Here is a 19,016-nt window from a genome sequence, read left to right as displayed (position 1 = left end):
CATAGACATCGCAATACCAGGTGATAGCAGGGTCGCCGAGAAAGAACATGAAAAAATCGCAGGATACCAGGACTTAAAAATCAAAATTCAACGACTATGGCACAAACCAGCAGTGATAATTCCAGTGGTAATTGGCACACTGGGTGCTATACCAAAAGCACTGGAATTACATTTAAAACAGTTAAAAATTGACAAAATCACCACCAGTCAAATGCAAAAAGCCGCACTGCTTGGATCTGCATGCATATTACGAAAATACGTTATGACGTCCTAGGCCCCTGGGTGGGGCCCGACTAGTAACCAATGCCAAATCCGGCGAAACAACTGGCCGCTGTGATACAATTGTATTATAATAATAATAAAGAATTAAGTTAGATTCAGTTAAGTCTTGATTACTAGGGGGGGAAATGATAGGATGTAGGATATAGTCAAATAAAGGAGGAATAATGAATATGTATGTATGTATGTATGTATGTATGTTTGTATGTATGTGTATGTATGTATGTATGTATGTAGATAGATAGATAGATAGATAGATAGATAGATAGATAGATAGATAGATAGATATAGATATAGATATAGATATAGATATAGATATAGATATAGATAGTGTCACAACCCCTGGTATGCCCCAATTATGGGAGGAAGCTAACTGCTTCCATTCTCTGTCCATCGGCTCGTCACAAGAGACCATCCAGACAGAAACCCAATATTTTTACTGTTGCCTTTGTTACAAATGTGTTGTATTTGTGCTGATAAATAAATAAAGGGAGACTAGTATAGAACTATTTCAAGCTATTTATCTCTCATCAGCTAGCCATACCCTTACTGGGATTCGAACCTGTGCTATATTACATCTTAGGCAGATGTTTTAACCATTAAGCCACAGGTCCCCCTCCTTATCAGCTTAAGCCAGGGAGATAGGTATATATTTAGTGTCACAACCCCTGGTATGCCCCAATTATGGGAGGAAGCTAACTGCTTCCATTCTCTGTCCATCGGCTCGTCACAAGAGACCATCCAGACAGAATAGTAAATGAAATGCCAGTATGTGGTTATGTATTAAATCTTGGTATATTTTACGATGAAGGACGTTTAAACAACTATAGTCAAATGAAAATGGAGGTATGATGACGGTAACATGTATAAATATCTGAGTTAAAATACTTGAGTTAATATGAATTATGCTTGATGACTGTGGAAGAGATGCATGAAAGTCTTTTGTAACCAACTGATACACTTCCTATAGTATGTAAAAAAGGAAGATTTTATGTGTTGTGTTTGTTTTGAAAATAAAAAATAAAAAAAACTTTTTAAAAAAAATCTGGCCTCTAGCAGTTGTAGGAAGTCATCTACACCTTGCAGTTGGGGAGCTCTCCTCTTGTGGAGGGCTGCTAGCCATTCCCTTGCTTCTCCCTCTAGTCCCTCTGTGATAGTATTCACTATGGCTCTGGGGGATGAGTAGAGGTGTCCATAGCATTCCAGGTGGGTCTCAGCTGAGTCAAGGAATAGGGCTAACTGGTCTGAGTCCCCATCAAACTTTCCTTTGAACTGGAGCGGTTCAATCAGCAGTGCCCTTCCCATCTCCTGTCGGCCTCTATGCTTGCGTTTGATATGTCTGAAGATACTCCTCAGTTCTAGTTCAGAGGGAGGGGAGAGGTTGTCTGCCCTGGGCAGTCTGCCTGCTACATGGGAGAGGCACTGGCTTCATCTTCCTTTTAATGGATGGAGAACGGAGGCTGCATTCACGTATGCTTTTTGTCACCTCAAGAGGATCCACTGCTCCTCCCCTCTCTTTTGGCATACATAATGGCCTTTCTTCATGGAGGGTGACCCAGGTAAATTCCTCCCTCCGTTGCTCTATGGAGGGCCGAGGGAGGACCTTGATCAGATTTCTTGAAGTGAGTTCCAGCTTGTCACCCCTGAGGAAGTGGACAAGGCCATGGGAGCGATGAGTGCCTCCACCTGCTTACTGGACCCGTGTCCCTCCTGGCTGGTCTCGACCAGCAGGGAGATAACATGAGGCTGGCTCCAGAGGATCGCGAACACATCTCTGCAGGAGGGATCTTTCCCGCAACCTTTGAAAGAAGTGGTGGTAAGACCCCTCCTTAAGAAGCCTTCTCTGGACCCAGCTATTCTTAAAAATTATCATCCAGTCTCCAACCTCCCTTTTTTAGGAAAGGTTGTTGTTCTGTCCCCCCTTCTCCACTCATTAACAGACGGCAGCCAGACAAACGTAAAAGGAACTCTCTTTATCAGTCCTTGGCTCAAACTGGCTACGAGCCCAAAATAAACCTAATTAAAGTCTCTGCCTGAAGATAACGGAATGCAAAGCAAATCTCTCTTATGGCAACTAAAGGTGAACAAAAAGAAAGCAAAGCACTTCTTCAAATGTCTCTACGAATCAGGGTTACAGAAATCAAATCACTTCTCCAAGTGTCCATCCAAGAAACCACGACCGAGGATCAATGAGCGTTGAACGCACGAATGAACGTTGACTCCTGCAACCAGGGCATGGCACCATCCGTCCTTTTATCCCCAGAAGATGCCCCTAATGAGCCCCAGCTGCATTGTTAATCTTGCATCCCGAAAAGACTCACAGAAGACTGCTGCTGAGTCACAACACTATCCCCCACCGCAGGGCCCTTTCCCCGGGTTCCGATGGTCTGGATGCGGTTGGAATGACTTGTCCACAAGAGGGCCTACACCCATTTCCTGTGGTGCCTTTTTCATGAGTCCCAAACCTCTGCAGGAATAGCCCCCTTGAATCGGAACTCCCTAGGTATCCGGTGGCCACCATGTTTCCTTCTGCCCTTCACGGCATTGACACCCCATTGGCTTCCTATCGGTCTCTGAACGCGCTTCAAGGTGCTGGTTATCACCTTTAAAGCCCTACATGGCCTAGGACCCGGATATCTGTGAGACCGTCTTCTGCCACATACCTCCCAACAGCCGATAAGATCTCACAGGATGGGCCTTCTCTGGGTGCTGTCGACCGGACAATGTCGACTGGCGGCTCCTCAGGGGAGGGCCTTCTCTGTAGCTGCTCCGACCCTATGGAACAACCTACCCCCAGAGATCCAGACCCTTCCCACTCTCTCGGCCTTCCGAAAAGCTACTAAAACCTGACTATTCCGGCAGGCCTGGGGCTGTTGACCTCATGAATGAGGTCCAGCCCCGCCTAGATTGAGTACATGATGTTTTTCTTTTTTAATCTGCTTTTTCCCTATTTTTAATTTTTATCCTTTTTAGAGTTTGTATTCTGTAAGCCACATGGACTCCTTCGGGATTGGGCGGCATATAAATTCATTAAATTTGAATTTGAATTTATGGAACTTCCCAGGGGCTCCATTTGGGGCTTTGGGGCCCTGGCTTGATTCCCTTCCACTTTTCCCAGCTCGCTTAGGGCCTTTCCCTTTTTCTTGGCAGAGGGGTGGGGGCTCAGCTTTAGCTGTTTTAGGGGTTGCATACTCATCTCCTCTTGCTTCGCCCATCTCGGCTTTGATGTCTGAGATCAGGCTGCATGCCAGCGGCAATCAGGCTCTGTTCAGATAGCTGGCCTTTTGCCATGGTCTTCTGAGTTCCCCCTCAGCACCCCCAATATTTAAAAGCAAAGAAATGTCTGTCTGTAAAGTTTCCCAATGATGCCGTAATGAACACATAATAAGAGCCAATGTTTCTTTTACAGAAACTAATGATTTATTAACAGCTTCATTAGGCAAGATTTATTTGCAGACATTTCTTTCGCTTTGTCTATCGGCTTCTGTTCCTTTCATCCTCTCACTCTGTGTCATAAATCATGTTGACCAATAAATCCACCCATCTCAAATCAGCTACTGTAATCTGAGATCCAGCTCCGCCAACGGTATGCATGGAATGTCAACATGGAAGTTGACACTTGCTTTCGTATCCATGGATCTATTAATAGAGGAAGGAAGAAATTGACACTGCTGTTCAAATATTCTAAAGCACACATTTTTTTACATCAGGGACAAGGAATGAATGAACTTCTATCATGTTTCCCTAGTGGCACGTACTGTTAATAAATTGATCATATTTGGATTAGATCTAAAGAAATACATATCTTGCTTCTTTTCAAAATGACTACAGATTATGTGTACACACATATCTGCTCATGATAAAACTGCCTTCTTTTCCACTAGATTTCTTTCTCTTCTCTCTGCCTCCCTCTTCTCTCCTTCTCATGCACGCACACACACTCACACCGAAATTGTTCAATGGCCATTCAATCTAGTTTAATCTTCACTAATATCATGATGCTTTGTTCCAATTGGAACAAAGTGTTCCAATTGGAACTCTAAGAATTCCTAAATTCCAATCATCATCTGAAAATTCTGGGAGTTCTAGTCTCATAATTTGCAAACATCAGGTTGGAGAAGATCCCTTCACACAGATATAGAACAGTAGAAGTGAAATAGATAAACTCTTTCCATCTCTGAATAGACCTGTCAGCCTCTGCTTTGCTGCTGCTTTGGCTGCCATTGAAACGGGGAGGGAGGGCATGGTATTTGGGAGGGGAATCATTATGTGCTGGAGGAGTGTTTTAGAAGCTGTCCTGATCATCTATTTGCGCATGTGGAGAAAGGGAGTTTCCCGCCAAGGCTAACTGTCCAGCATTCTACCCTGATGATGCTTTTTGAAGATATCTCCCACCTGACAGTTGGGTGAATTATTATTGGACTATGGAATGGGGTGCCAAGGAGAGGGGTTTGAACTATACATGATATCTATTGCTTTCGCGCCAATTTACCCAGACTCAGCTTTGCTTCGCTACTTATCGTTTGTAATTAGTAAAAGTACACTTAATTTCAAGAATGGAGTTGAGTGGTTTCTTTCCTGATTATTAAATAAGCAGCACCTGACAAGACCATTAAACTTATTGTGTAATTCAGAAAAGATCAGAAGTTCTCATACCAATTTCATCATTAAGATGAAGAATTTTTATTAATGTAGGCATGTTGATTTCACCTCTCATCTTTGCATCTTTGCACCTAATTCCACGCAAGATACTACCATATATTTTTAAAAGCCTGTAAATACCATTTCTATAGTGAGCAAAGGGATGTCTGTTCTTGCCATTTACTTCAAAGGAGGAGCGTTAGCTAGCATTACCCTTTAAAGTCCTTTTACACAAATTTATGAGTTAAGATACACAATCATACTTATTGCTTTTTCTATATAAATAGCATTTGCATACTCAAATGTTTCCATTTTGTCTCATATGATTATATGTAAGGATATTAGAATTTTAATATCCATTCCAGTCTATATCACTTTATACAACTTCAATTATCATAATGAATTGCCTTAAACCTATAATGTTGTCTATATAAGCATAAAATGTATTCAGCTTGAAAATTAGAACTACAGAAAAGCAAACTACAAAATAATAAAATACTGTGTCTTTCACCCTACTTACTTTCAACCAAACAGAGTCTTCCTGAAAATATTGAAAAATGCAAATTGTTTTGGAAGAATTGCTACTATGGTACAGTTTTCTCAAATTTCTTTTTTTTCCCCTCAGACGTCTAAGAGCTCAGTCCCTGGAATGGTATTACAATAATGTGAAAAGTCGCTTCAAGCGTTTTGGAAGTGCTAAAGTTCTGAAGAATTTATATAGAAAACATCGTTTGGAAACTGGAACTTGCTGTGACATACTAGGTAGAGAGAAAAATAACAGAGATAATAATTTCTTTACCATGAATACTCATACAAATGCGGGGCAAAATTTTTACCTATGGTGCAGTGATCAATGTATTATTATTGTATCTCAGGAAAAAAGAGAGAGCCAAGCATTGTATATGAAGGTTGGCATCTTGTGTCATCATGCAAATAACATTGCTCTGGAAGTGCAAGATATAGCACTTAGACTTATATACAGCTTCACAGTACTTTACAGCACTGTCTAAGCAGTTTACACAGTCTGTATATTGCCCCCAACAATCTGGGTCCTCATTTTACTAACCTTGGAAGGATGGAAGGCTTCACCAACCTTGCATGCAGTCAACAATCAGCAGAAGTAGTCTGCAGTACTGCAATCTAAGCACCACGTCACCTCAGCTCTTCTCAACAATTGAGCCCAAAATTTATGTTGCTAAGTGAGGCATTTGTTAAATGTTTGCCCATTTTATGACTTTTCTTGCCATAGTTGTTAAGTGAAACTTTGCAGTTGTTAAGTTAGTAATATGGTTGTTGAATTTGGCTTCCCCATTGACTTCACTTGTCAGAACATCGCAAAAAGTAATCACATGACCCCTGAACACTGCAATCATCATAAATGCAGATCAGTTGCCAAGGACCTAAATTTTGATCATGTAGCCATAGGGATGTTGCAATGGTCATAAGTGTGAAAAACAGTCATAAAACACTTTTTTCAGTGCCATAGTAACTATTGTAAGTCGAGGACTTCCTGGGAAATAAATGCAGAAACTCATGTTCAGTTCTTGGAGGTGCCTTGTTTTTAAACATCAATTAATGCTTTATAATTCTAATTTTAAAATATTTTAGTTAGGGTACAGATTAGAATTCTGTAATATATGTATAAATATATTAACTGACATAAATTGATGGCTATACATAATAGAACATATATTATTTTCTTAATTACAAACAGTTCTTGGAATTTCTCACTTGTAATATTCTGTTTTTATTGAGCCGTTTCCATTTATAGAAGTCAAATGTGCAATAATGTGTATTGGCAGACTTCACAAATGGTTGTGATTCAGCCACTGTTGGTCACAATATTTTGGATAAAGAACTGTGTCAGAAAATGTCTCATTGGTCATTTTAAGAAACAAGGAAGAAGGAAGAATAAACCAAGAGCTAAGCAAGATTGCATTTTGGTTGCAAAGTGTATTTCCCTTTTTCATCAAATATGTGGGAGACACCTAGTAATTTAGTTTATGTGCCTATGAAGCATGACCTTTTTATTCTTTCAGACAAGGCTTCATTTAATTTTCTGATTTGTGTGAGAGACCTCCTCTTACACAAATTTACATAAACAACTCTTTTCATTTTATTAACAACTGTTTCTTTTTTAATTCTTCCCAGAGCAAGACAATAATAATATTGTCTACTTCTTCCATTTGAGCAGAAGAGTGATTAAACACCTCGCTTTGCATGAAATGACGACCTTTAAAATTCATTATGTCGTATTTTTGTGCAATCCCTTTTTCTTAAATTCATGTTTTATCTTTTATGTCAGTCAACAATATTTAAATCATTGATGGACCCAATGTTGAGATTTGCGTTTATTCATAGCTATAGTGTATTTCTGAAGAAATTACAGGGATTTATACCTTTTTTTAAAGGCGGGTTTAATGCTGTCCCTTTGGGTGATATTGGAATTACATCAGGGATTCCTAAACAAATGTTTCTGTATATATTAGTATTCATTTTCCAGAATTGCCAGGCAATCATATTAGCTAGGAATTATAGGAGGTGAAATGCAAAACATGTGGGATGGTGGTCTGGTAATTACAGGCCAGTTCTAAAGAGAATTCTTCTATCTATATGTTATATATTGATAAATTGGAAAGTATCTTTTCTTTTCTTTCTTTTCTTTCTCTTCCTTTCCTTTTTTTTCTTTTTCAGAAGCAGGACATTTTTATGAAGGAACCACAGTAAATGAAGAAAACAAATGTAACAGTGATTCGGTTTTCTACAAAAACACAGAGGGTAGATATTTAAATTTTACTGTTATTTTTATCTGTAAATAAAATATCTGAATTGCGGTGAAATAACATAGGATTAATATATGTCATTAGTGGCAATAACGTAAAACATATTTATTTTCTTGTGCATATTTTTCTTTTCACCATATCTCACTTTTTTCCTATGAAAACATAGTAAGTTTTGTACACTGAATAAGAATAGATGTCAATACTGAACTGAATTTGCTAGAGGCCATTTTCCTGTGCCACACTGTATGGGAGTGGGGGGAGGATGCATTGCTAGACACAACATTGAACTTTCTCATGAGAATCAATGTCATCTCCCAGGTGATGGAGGGGGAAGGAGAAGAGTGCCAGAGGATCCCCGCCAATTTATTTGATTGGCCAACGTGGCCAGTGACACTGGGGGGAAGGGATGATTACTGATTTTAATTATGCTGAAACTGCAATAAAGATTCAGAGTTGGTTTTCAACCAAGTGTGCTGATATGATTTACCCCATAAAGAAGTTGTTTGAGGGAGCATCTAACCTCAGAATCCTGATTTGCTTGGGTTCATTACCTTGACATTAAACCAACTCTGCTAAATCCTGCCCTGAAGAATGGACAACTCCTGGGGTCCTGCACGCTGCCAACAGCTCCAGGAGTATGAAGAAGACTCAGGAAAGATTTTGAAGTGGAAAAGAAGGGAGAGATCGTGGCCAACCCCAGGACAGTCTCAGCGGGAATTGTAGGCCAAAGGTCCAAGTGGAACAGACAGAGCAGTAAGCAGTTCGAGAGAATGCCATAGCCACCATGGACCTCTACTATGTGGAAGGAGAGCTGGTTCATAGAAGGGTACTGAAAGTGGAACAGACAGAGCAGTAAGCAGTTTGAGAGAATGCCATAGCCACCATGGACCTCTACTATGTGGAAGGAGAGCTGGTTCATAGAAGGGTACTGAAAGCTGCTGAAGTGGAATTCCACTTGAGGTCCCCCTGGTCACCAACCGATTTGTTCTTGAGAGAGCAGTGGAATGGGATGACCAGAGGAAATGGAAGTACCTGGGCACCTTCCATAACCCATCAGTCGAACAGCGGAGGATAAGATTTGATCGCAGGGAAATCCAAGGTGTGGAGCTGATGAACCGCCCTCGAGCACTGATGGTGCCTGCAACCTGTTTATTCCCGCTAGCCTCAACTCACCGAAGCCCAAGTCTGACCTGGATGGCAACAAGCCCTCCTTCTGGGCCATCAAAGCCAGCTTTGAGATGCAGTCCCCCACAGCAGCAAGGAGTGATGAGCCCTAGCCCATGACGGAGTCCTCCTCCCCAATAGCAGCAGGCTGTGAGCCATGGGGTCCAGCCATGGACCCACCTGGGTGGTTGGGTTATCCACCATGGCCCTATTACCCAATGCAGGGGTGGTTCCCTGACCTGTAGGGACTTCATCCCTCCTCCACACCCTGTGGACCTGTCACAGATGAAAGCTACATTTGATGAGATCCAGAGAAATTGGCATTCTTTCCCAACTCAAAGGTGTAGGCCCACCTGGACCATTATGCCCCTGGCTGCTCATTGGAGGTGGAGATGGTGAATGCTATGGCCGCAAACGTGGAGGAGGAAGCCTCAGAATGGGTGACTAGACTCCACAATGAAGACACACTAGAACTGGGGAATATCAATGTTTTCCTGGAGGAATTGAGGGCCAGATTTGAAGATGAATTCCAAGCACTACAGGCTGAAACGGAGATTCAAGAAGTGAGGCAAAGGGGCCTACAAGCAAAGGAATATATCCGAGAATTCCTCAGAGTGGCTGGAAAATTGAGACATTGACCAGACCAATTGCTGGTCTACCACTGCAAAGAAGGGCTTGACCAGGAGCTGCCCCAGCCCTGCATCTACCGAGGAGTCCCCAAGTGGACCCAGCACTGATACTGGATAGCAATCATGCTGGATCTTGAGCTGAAACAGTATAAAAGGAAGGGAGCATCTGAGACGAAGCTAAAACAGAGCCAGGAGTGGCGCCAGTTCGGATGATGGACGACCACACCTATGGTCATGGAATCCCCTCCTGTCATGCCCCAAACACCCATCAAGTGCTTCAGGTATGGCCAGCAGGGCCACCAGGCAGCCAAGTGCTTAGCACCCACATGCCAACCAAAGAGTAATCCACCAATCACAACCAAGCCAAAGAAACTGCAGATAGGGGCCAAGTAAAACTAAACCTGGCACGCCCAGGCTGTAGAAGTCGCCTCTCCCTCAAGTGAGGAAAAGGGAACTCCAGCCGAGAAAGGCCAATAACCCTTGCTCTATGACAGCAAGCATGAAAACGAACATGACTCGATGGTAAGTGAGGTCATTTGTCCCTTTGCTATCCCCACAAAAATCAGGGTATCCAAAGTACAAGGAGAGGTGGATGCCCTGATAGATTCAGGCTGCACCCATTGCCTAATCAGCCTGCCAACTGTGCTAAGATTGGGAATCTGAGCACAAAAACTGCTCCAGGCCATGAGATTTGAACAGGTGGATGGGTCACCAATAGGAGGATCCCCTGCAACACACCTAATTGAGCCAGTATGGCTAGAGATGGGCAAACACTGGGAGATCATTCGCTTTATAATAGTCCCAAAGATAGAGAAAGTGATCCTAGGGCTTTCCTGGTTGGACAAATGGGGCCCAATGATCTGATGGAAAGAGGGATGGAGGAAGATGAAGCTAGGAAGAGAGCCTTCCCTTCCCCAAAGAAATTTCAGGGGAGGGACTGCCTGCCAAACCCCTATCCAAATGAACAAAGAGTGGCTAAAGGAAACATCAGAAACCCCACTGGGCACTCAGTCAATCCCCAGGGAATATCGGGACCTGGCAGATGTGTTCAGCAAAAAGGAATGTTATATGCTTCCCCACCTCATTACTCCACTGACTGTGCAATCAAGGTCTTATCAGGAGCAAAGTTCCCCAAACCCGAGATTTGGGGTCATGACTCCAAGGGAGATGAAGGAACTGAGGAAGTACATAGTACATAGACCTAACCAAGGGATTCATTCATGTGCCAAGTCCTGCATAGCGGCCACAGTAGTATTTAAAGAAAAGAAAGTGATATCAAGTGAGGGTACCCAGGGAAAGTGAAGGCTATCTTGGAATGGCAACCCCCTCAAACCTATAAGCAACTGCAGAGCTTCCTAGGCTTTGCAAAAAAATTTGTATAGTAATTTTTTTATTTTTTTTATTTTCATAACATAATCACATGTATACTATTACATAGCCAGCATCGTTTTGTATTGTTAAATGTTTACATCAATTCATCTTACCATCTATTCCCAAAACACAATTATTTAGCTCTTCTGCTCTCCGTACACCATATTTGTCCTTATTTTCTTCTCCCTCTCTCTCCTCCTCCCTTCCTCCTTTCTTCCTTCTATCCCCCTTCCCTACTGTACTTCCTATTCCTCTCTCCTCCTCCTCTCCCACCTTTCCACTGCTCATTTCCCTCCTCCTCTTCCCCCTCCTTGCCCTCTTTCCTATTCCTCTCTTCCTTTACCTCTCTCTTTTTCTTCCCACTCTTCATCTCATTTACTTGGTGTATTTCAGCTTCTGAGCAAGTTCCATTTTATGTTGATGGTATTTATAGTTCCTTTTCAATATACATATTTAATTTTGACATCCTTTCTTGAAAAAGAAAAATAGAGCAAAAAAGTGTGTGTGTGTGTGTGTGTGTGTGTGTATGTGTGTGTGTGTGTGTGTGTGTATGTATGTATGTATGTATGTATGTATGTGTGTATATATATATATATATATATATATATATATATATATATATATATATATATATATATATATATATATATATATATATATATATATATATATATATATATATATGAGAGAGGGAGAGAGAGAGAGAGAGAGAGAGAGAGAGAGTCATGGTACTTTTAAACACCATCACCACGTCTAATTTTGGTCAAGAGCTAGACCTGGTTACAATTCCTAGCTCTTCTCATCATCTTTATATAATTATACATCCTTACGCACCCCCAATTTGTGATTCTGTCTTTAAATCTCAGTAATTTCTCATTGTAGATATATTCCATGTTCCCTCTCTATTTTTCCTTATCTTGGATTAAATTATCCTTAAATTATCTATAAATGACAAAACGCGCTGTTCAATGTTCATTACAATTCCCTTAATCTATTATGTAAAATAACAAGCAGTGAACATCTCACTTTATTCATCATCTTAAAAGTTCTCTATATATCCATCTGTCATATATTTTAACTCATGTTTAGTTATCCTTCTGTTGTCATTTTAATTATAGCAATAGCAATAGCAGTTAGACTTATATACCGCTTCATAGGGCTTTCAGCGCTCTCTAAGCAGTTTACAGAGTCAGCATATTGCCCCCAACAACAATCCGGGTCCTCACTTTATCCACCTCGGAAGGATGGAAGGCTGAGTCAACCCTGAGCCGGTGAGATTTGAACAGCCGAATTGCAGAACTGCAGTCAGCTGAAGTAGCCTGCAGTGCTGCATTTAACCACTGTGCCACTTCGGCTCTTGATTATCATGTAAAAAAGTGAAGCACAAACCTCTGTTTTACAACCTCCCTATATCAGTTTAATATTTATCCATGTTCCATATATTTTGGGCTTAGCAATTACATTTTATTGTCATATTTAGGAATAAAACCCTTATCTTGCTTTGTATTTTCCCATATCTAAATATCTGATTTTTTCCTAGTAAGACTTTTGTCCACTTCTCTGTTCCCGTCTTCTTCCTTTTCTTTGTTTTAACACCTCCAATCCCACCAATTTTCCCCAGGCCCCCCTCACAAAAATATTTTATATTTCTCTTTGTTGGGACATAGCTTTCTGTTTCAATTTTCCTTATGCCACTAACAACCTTCAAAATCACTTTTGCCTGCTTCCCCCCCCCCCCTTTTGTTGGGACACCTCCTCTTTGCAGTTTTCCCTATAACAATTCCAAGACTGATGGAATTTTTTGTCTGCTTTTTATTTTCCCCCATTTCTCCCCCTTCACTTTGTCCCCCTTCTTCTTCTTCTTTGAATTCTTCTTTAGATCTCTGCTTCTCTGTGTTCAAAATTCTGTTTGGCTTGATTTTAATGATTTTACTGTTTTATGCATATTTTTGTAATTTCACATAGTTCTTCTAATTCCTAAGTTTCCATGATGTCCAGTTTCAAAGTTATAGTTGGTTATACAATCCTTGTTTCAATGTTCTAGTCCACCTTAGATTTATCTACTTCAACTGCTGTGGAAAAAAAGCAATGGGAGCCATCTTAGTCTTTTGTTCTTCCTTAATATCCAGTTCCAAAATTGCAGTTAGTTGTACAAATCTTATTTCAAAATTCTGGTCCACCTTAAGTTTGGTTAATCCAACTTCTTTAAAACTGGAAGAGAAGCTAACGCCATCTTAATCTTTTGCAGCAGAGAGAGTAGAAGAGAGAAAAAAACCTTCATATTTCCCAGGTCCGATATTTATTCTTCTTTCCTTTAATAACTGCTCAAAATAAATCACTTGTAATAAATTTGTAATCAGCCAAAAGTTCTTCTCTGTCTTCTGCTTTTCCAAATTCTGATTTATGGCAGTTGATTAATTAAAACTTCCCGCACAGTCAAAGTTAAATTATCTATTATCAGTAAGAAGACATGCTTTTTTCTTAATTATATTAGTTGGAAGTAATTCAAACAAAGTAAAAGTATTGGTTTCTGTTTAAGATCCAAAACCAAATTTGGAGTTTATAATTGAGTGTGTTGTGTCCTGGCCAGCAGATGGCGCTGTGCAAGGCACCTCTGATTGGCCAGGATGCGCCTGCTTCTTGGTGGGAGAAACCCTGCACTCCCATTGGTTCCCCATCTGACAGCTCCTTGTATAAATAGCTGTCAGATGGAGGTTTGGTTGCCTGTTGCTTGTCTTAAGTTCTGTTCGAATAAACTGTTCTAGTTGCTGTTAACCGGTCTCCTCAGTCATTTACCTCAGAACGCAAAACTGGCGATGAGGACTGGAGAACCGGATCCTTATTGCATGCCTCCCATGGATGCCGCTACTGTTTTTGCGCCATTCAGGCCAGAGTCTGAGGCATGGGATGCGTTCTTGGAACGCTTTGAATGTTTTCTTCTCGCCCATGACCTCATGGACCTGTCAATTGACAGGAAACGCGGCATTTTCCTTCACTACTGTGGGGCTGAGATGTTCACTACAGCTTGAGCTCTCTCCGCGCCCTCCCTGGTCTACTCTGTGCCTTGGGACCTGCTCCTGTCTTGGCTTAAGCTCCAATACGAGCCCGCGCCCTCCCGTTATGTGCGGCGCCAGTTCTCCCGCCGCTGTGTCCAGAAAGAAGGGCATTCCATCAGCCAATACGTGGCTACCTTTTGGGCTACAGCCATTAACTGAGTTTTCTGATCTGGATGATGCTCTTTTGGAGCAATTTATTTATGGCCTCAGAGACGTCCATCTACACCGTCGCATCCTCTCACGTTCCGAACTGACACTTAAGATTGCAGTTGATGATTCCTGTGCCTATGAAATGGCTGATTGGTCCACACCCAATCTCTGCCATTTCCCTCCAGCTACTTTGCCTCAGGTTCCTGCCAACTCTGTCTACCACCAACAAGCCTCTGACGTTTTCCAGGCTGAGCTCGATCTAGCCATTGACCACCTGCAGGCTCTTGCGCCTAAGGACGGCCGTTCCTGCCTCAGCTGTGGCGGCCGGCATGCCCGATCTACTTGCTGGTTCCACATCGCTGTATGCCGCAAGTGTGGCAAGAAGGGACATTTGGCTTCCATCTGCAAGTCCGCCCTGCCGGACCAACGCCCAACCAGCCTGCCTGCTGCTGCCTACCGCTCTCAGGCCCCTCCTGCTGCCCGCCACCAAAACTGCCTTTCTGTAGGGGATGCGGCCGACACTTATCCTGAGTGGCTGGTTGACTCAGCCTCTTCCTCCTCCCTCGGGGCTCGGGGTAAGCTCCATCTCCACATCCTCCTGGACGGACGGCCCTGCTCTATGGAGTTGAACACTGGCTCTGCTAGGTCCATTATGTCCTGGGACTCCCTTCACACTCTCTTGCCCCGTTACCAGAAGAGCCAACTTGTGCCCGCCCGCTGCCATCTCCATGACTACCAGGGCAACCCTATCTCCCTGTTGGGCTGCGGCCATTTCAGGGTTTTTTATGGCAACTTCAGCGGCCGCCTCCCACTCCTTATTGTAAAAAGTCCCTTAGCCTCCCTTCTGGGGTTGGATTGATTTCGGGCTTTGGGGCTGTCTATTTCTGGAGTCCACTCGATCTCTCCTTCCCCGCCTCTAGGGGATGACCTCTCCTCCCTCTTGTCCGAATTTGCAGATGTTTTCCCCCCACTTTGGGCTGCTATACTGGTACCCCTATTTCCCTCAGCCTTGACCCCACTATTGCTCCTATCCGTTTGAAGGCGCGGCACCTTCCCCTGGCTTTAAAGGCTAAGGTTGACGCGAAGCTTGATAAGCTCCTCGCCCAGGGCGTTTTGGAGCCGGTGGATTTTGCCCCCTGGGAAACCCCCATTGTAGTTCCCATGAAAGCCGAGGGATCCATTAGGATCTGTGGTGATTTTAAGTCCACCGTCAATAAGGCCCTGCAATTGCACCCCTATCCGGTGCCAGTTGTTCAACATGTCCTGCACACCCTAGGCAAGGGTAAAATTTTTGCGAAACTTGATTTGGCGCAGACGTATCAATAGCTGCCTGTTGATGCTGCCTCCACGGCTGCACAGACAATTGTCACGCACCATAGGGCTTTCAAATATAAGCACCTTCAGTTTGGGATTAGCGTGGCCCCTGGCATTTTCCAGGGCCTCATGGAGCGTTTGCTCCATGGCATTCCTGGGGTCACCCCATATTTTGACGATGTCCTGATTGTCGCTGACGACAAACCAGGGCTCATCGAAATACTGCGGGCAGTCTTGCGGTGTTTCCACGCCGCTGGCCTCCACTTAAAAGCCTCCAAGTCCCAATTAGGGGTGCCTGCTGTGCCTTTCCTTGCCTATTGGATAGACCAGGCCGGCATCCATCTGGCCCCCTCCAAGATTGAGGCCATCCTAGCTGCTCCTATCCCTTCCAACAAAGTTGAGTTGCAGGCCTTCTTGGGCCTCCTCAACTTTTATTCTGCCTTCATCCCCCATAAGGCTTCTCTCGTGGACCCTCTCCACCAGCTGCTGGACAGCTCCACTCCCTGGGTTTGGACCATCCATGAGGCTCATGCGCTCATGGCTGTCAAACACTCTTTGACCTCCCCGCCCGTCCTAGCTGAATTTGATAAGCACCTGCCCTTACTCCTCGCTTGTGACGCCTCCCCCTTTGGGGTCAGGGCTATGCTGAGCCACGCCTACCCTGATGGGTCGGAGGCTCCCCTTGCTTTTTACTCCCGCACCTTATCCAAAACTAAGCGAAATTACAGCCAGTTGGATAAGGAGGCACTAGCCTCCGTTGCGGGGTAAAAAGGTTTCACCATTATCTCTATGGCCGTCCCTTCACCATCCTCACCGACCATAAGCCATTGCTGGGGATTCTTGCTGGCGACGGCCTACTCCCCCTATCATTTCCCCCCGCATGTCCCAGTAGGCCGAGTTCTTAGTCTCCTATTCCTACTCCCTTCTCCACAAGACCGGCCGCTATATGGGGCATGTGGACACTCTGAGCCGCTGCCCTTTGCCTACCTTGCTTGATGACCCTGCCCTGACTAACTCCATTTGTTTGATTGAGGATCTCCATCTGCCGATGTCATCCTCTGATATCGCACTGGCATCCCTCTCTGACCCTGTCCTTTAAGCTGTCATCGACGCTGTCCGCTGGGGCTGGCCTGCCAGCTCTCCAGACCCTACCCTCTTTCCCTTCTTCCGTCGCTGTACGGAACTCTCTGTGCTCCAGGGCTGCCTCCTTTGTGATGGCCATGTGGTCATTCCTTCCTTCCTCCACCACACTGTCCTCACCCGCCTCCATGAAGGGCACCCAAGCATTGTCCGCATGAAAAGCCTCGGGCGGAGCTATGTCTGGTGGCCCTCCATGGATGCGGACATTACAGCCTGGGTTCAGGCTTGCCCGGCTTGCCAGCAGGTGCAGCCGGCACCTCCTGCCACCCCACACCGGGACTGGGAGCTGCCCCATGCCCCATGAAGTCAGCTGCATGTCGACTTCCTGGGTCCTATTGAGGGTCTCACTTTGTTTATTGTCGTGGATTCATGGTCCAAGTGGGTTGAGCTCTTCCCCATGAAGAGCACAATCTCTGGAGCCACCATCCGCGTCCTTGAATCCCTATTCACCACCCATAGCCTTCCGGATGTATTGGTCTCGGATAACGGCCCCCAATTCTCCTCCTCTGAATTCCAACTCTACCTGTCTGGCCTCAGCATTTGCCATGGTCCTGTGGCCCTGTTCCACCCTGCGGGGAATGGCTTGGTGGAGCACGCTGTGCGCTCTGCCAAGGAGGCCCTCTGTCGCATGGCTCTGCTGCCCTGGTCTACCCAGCTCCCCACTTACCTATGTTTCCAACACACCACTCCTTGCCCTGTCTCCGGTAAATCCCCTGCAGAACTCCTTATGGGCCGCAAACTCCGCACTACTTTAGACTGTCTGCACCCCCACTACACCCCTTCCTCTATGTTCCAGCCTTCCCCCTCTCGTGCTTTTCTGGTGGGTGAGGGGGTGTTCACCCGGAATTTTGTGGGCAACCCAAAGTGGATTCCTGGCGTCATCTCAGACGTAACTGGGCCCTGTTCCTACAGGGCCCTACTTGGTGATGGGAGACATTGGCGGAGGCATGTAGACCAGCTTCGCCGATGAGTTGCAGGGAGGCCCATGGACCATCCAGCCATTCCTGAGACATCCAGCCCTAACAACGCCGCCTGCCGGCCCGACCAACAAACCACAACTAGCTCTGATGCTGCACAGCCCGCCTCGTTCTCGCCGGGACACTTATCTTTGCAAACTGGCGCCATGGCCAGGGTGGACCCTCCAGCATTGTTCCCATAGCCAATCCAACAGAGCAGAGATACTGGCACTCCTTCTTCGGCGGTGGCCACACCCTTACTGAGACGCTCTCAGCGCGTGCACAGACGCCCAGACTACTTCCACGAATAACAAACAAAGAGTTTCGGGGGGTGGGGTGTTACAACCCTCCACCTTCCTTTTCATTTGAAAAAAAAAAGTCCCTATCTGACCATCAATATTATTTATGTTCTCAAGATTTCTTTGCCTTTTCCAGGTGCAGTTTGTAGTTGTGGATTAAATAAATTCTCTTATCAGGTCTTTCATCTCTCCCAGTCTCCTCCTTCTGTTCGATTTGCTTGACAAAAAGCTAGCATCTTGTCAGCCATGTTGATGGCTGCCTCCCTGACTCTGATTCATAGGCAAGTCTCTAACCCACGAGGGATCTGTTGATTCCCTCAGGGTCTGATCAGATGCTGCCCTTCTTAAGTTCTGATTCAAAAGAATCTTCAGAGATGGTTTGTCAGACAGGGTTCATGTGAGACTCTTAAGAGCCCACACCTCCCACGTCTGTCCAGCTGGAGAACTTCCTGTCTTCTCAGGCTTTGCAAATTTTTACCCGCAATTCATCCCCTCATTTGCCAAGATAGCTCTGCCAATCACCAAACTGATGAAAACGGGGAGCCCCCTCAAGCCATGACCTGGTCAGCCACTAGAATGGACTATGGATTCCAGAGAGCATTTGAGGTACTCAAGCAACTGTTTGCAGAGGAACCAGTCCATAAGCACCCAAACCCTGAGGAACTGTTTGTCATCAAAGTAGATGTTACTGATGTAGCGATTGGAGGCAGTGCTCCTCCAGAAAAATCAAGATGGAAATCTGCAACCTTGTGCCTACACCTCTAGGAACTCACTGACCCTGAAAAGGCAACGGGCAGTGTGGGAAAAGGTGTTCTCTAGCCGATGGACCCTAATAACCTGGCACCAGTTTCTCAAGGGGAGTAAAGTGCCTTTTGAGGCCAGGACTGATAAAAAAAACCTGGAGACACTCAGAACCCCTTGGAAAAATTTTCCAAAACAAGTCCAATGGACTTTAACTGTTTCAATTTCACACTGAAGTACATCCCTGGGGGAAATATCCTAGCAAACACTCTGTCCCGAATGCTGCAATACAAAAGCAACAGGGAAGAAGTGATCAATGCCATCATCCCCCTCACATAAAAGGTAGCACAAGCCATTACAAGACAGCAAACCCGGAAAGCATCAGAACAGCTTTGGGAAGGCTTCCACCAGAAACTTAAAGTTGAGTTAAAAATCTGACTCCTGGCTGAAGTACACTTCCTCTCAGAGAGGAACTGACATGGAAGGGGTCTAA

At 44.5% G+C, this 19,016-nt stretch overlaps 1 protein-coding gene across 5 annotated transcripts in view; it reads left to right on the top strand.

Moving 5' to 3' along the window:
* The window catches only part of MYRIP (myosin VIIA and Rab interacting protein), a 236,258-nt gene that overhangs the window by 132,716 nt on the left and 84,526 nt on the right, over positions 1–19,016 (top strand). For all 5 annotated transcript variants that reach the window (XM_087713000.1, XM_087712998.1, XM_087712997.1 and 2 more), the window contains 2 exons: positions 5,546–5,682; positions 7,615–7,698. In XM_087713000.1, the coding sequence (XP_087569126.1) occupies positions 5,546–5,682; positions 7,615–7,698 (221 nt within the window). The remainder of the gene's footprint in view (positions 1–5,545; positions 5,683–7,614; positions 7,699–19,016) is intronic.

Source organism: Thamnophis sirtalis, unplaced genomic scaffold, assembly GCF_051295495.1.
Source record: "Thamnophis sirtalis isolate CommonGarterSnake01/CBP01778 unplaced genomic scaffold, rThaSir2_p1.2 scaffold_4, whole genome shotgun sequence".
NCBI lineage: Eukaryota > Metazoa > Chordata > Lepidosauria > Squamata > Natricidae > Thamnophis > Thamnophis sirtalis.
The sequence above is the reverse complement of the archived record's forward strand: the minus strand, read 5'-3'. Positions and strand labels throughout refer to the sequence as shown.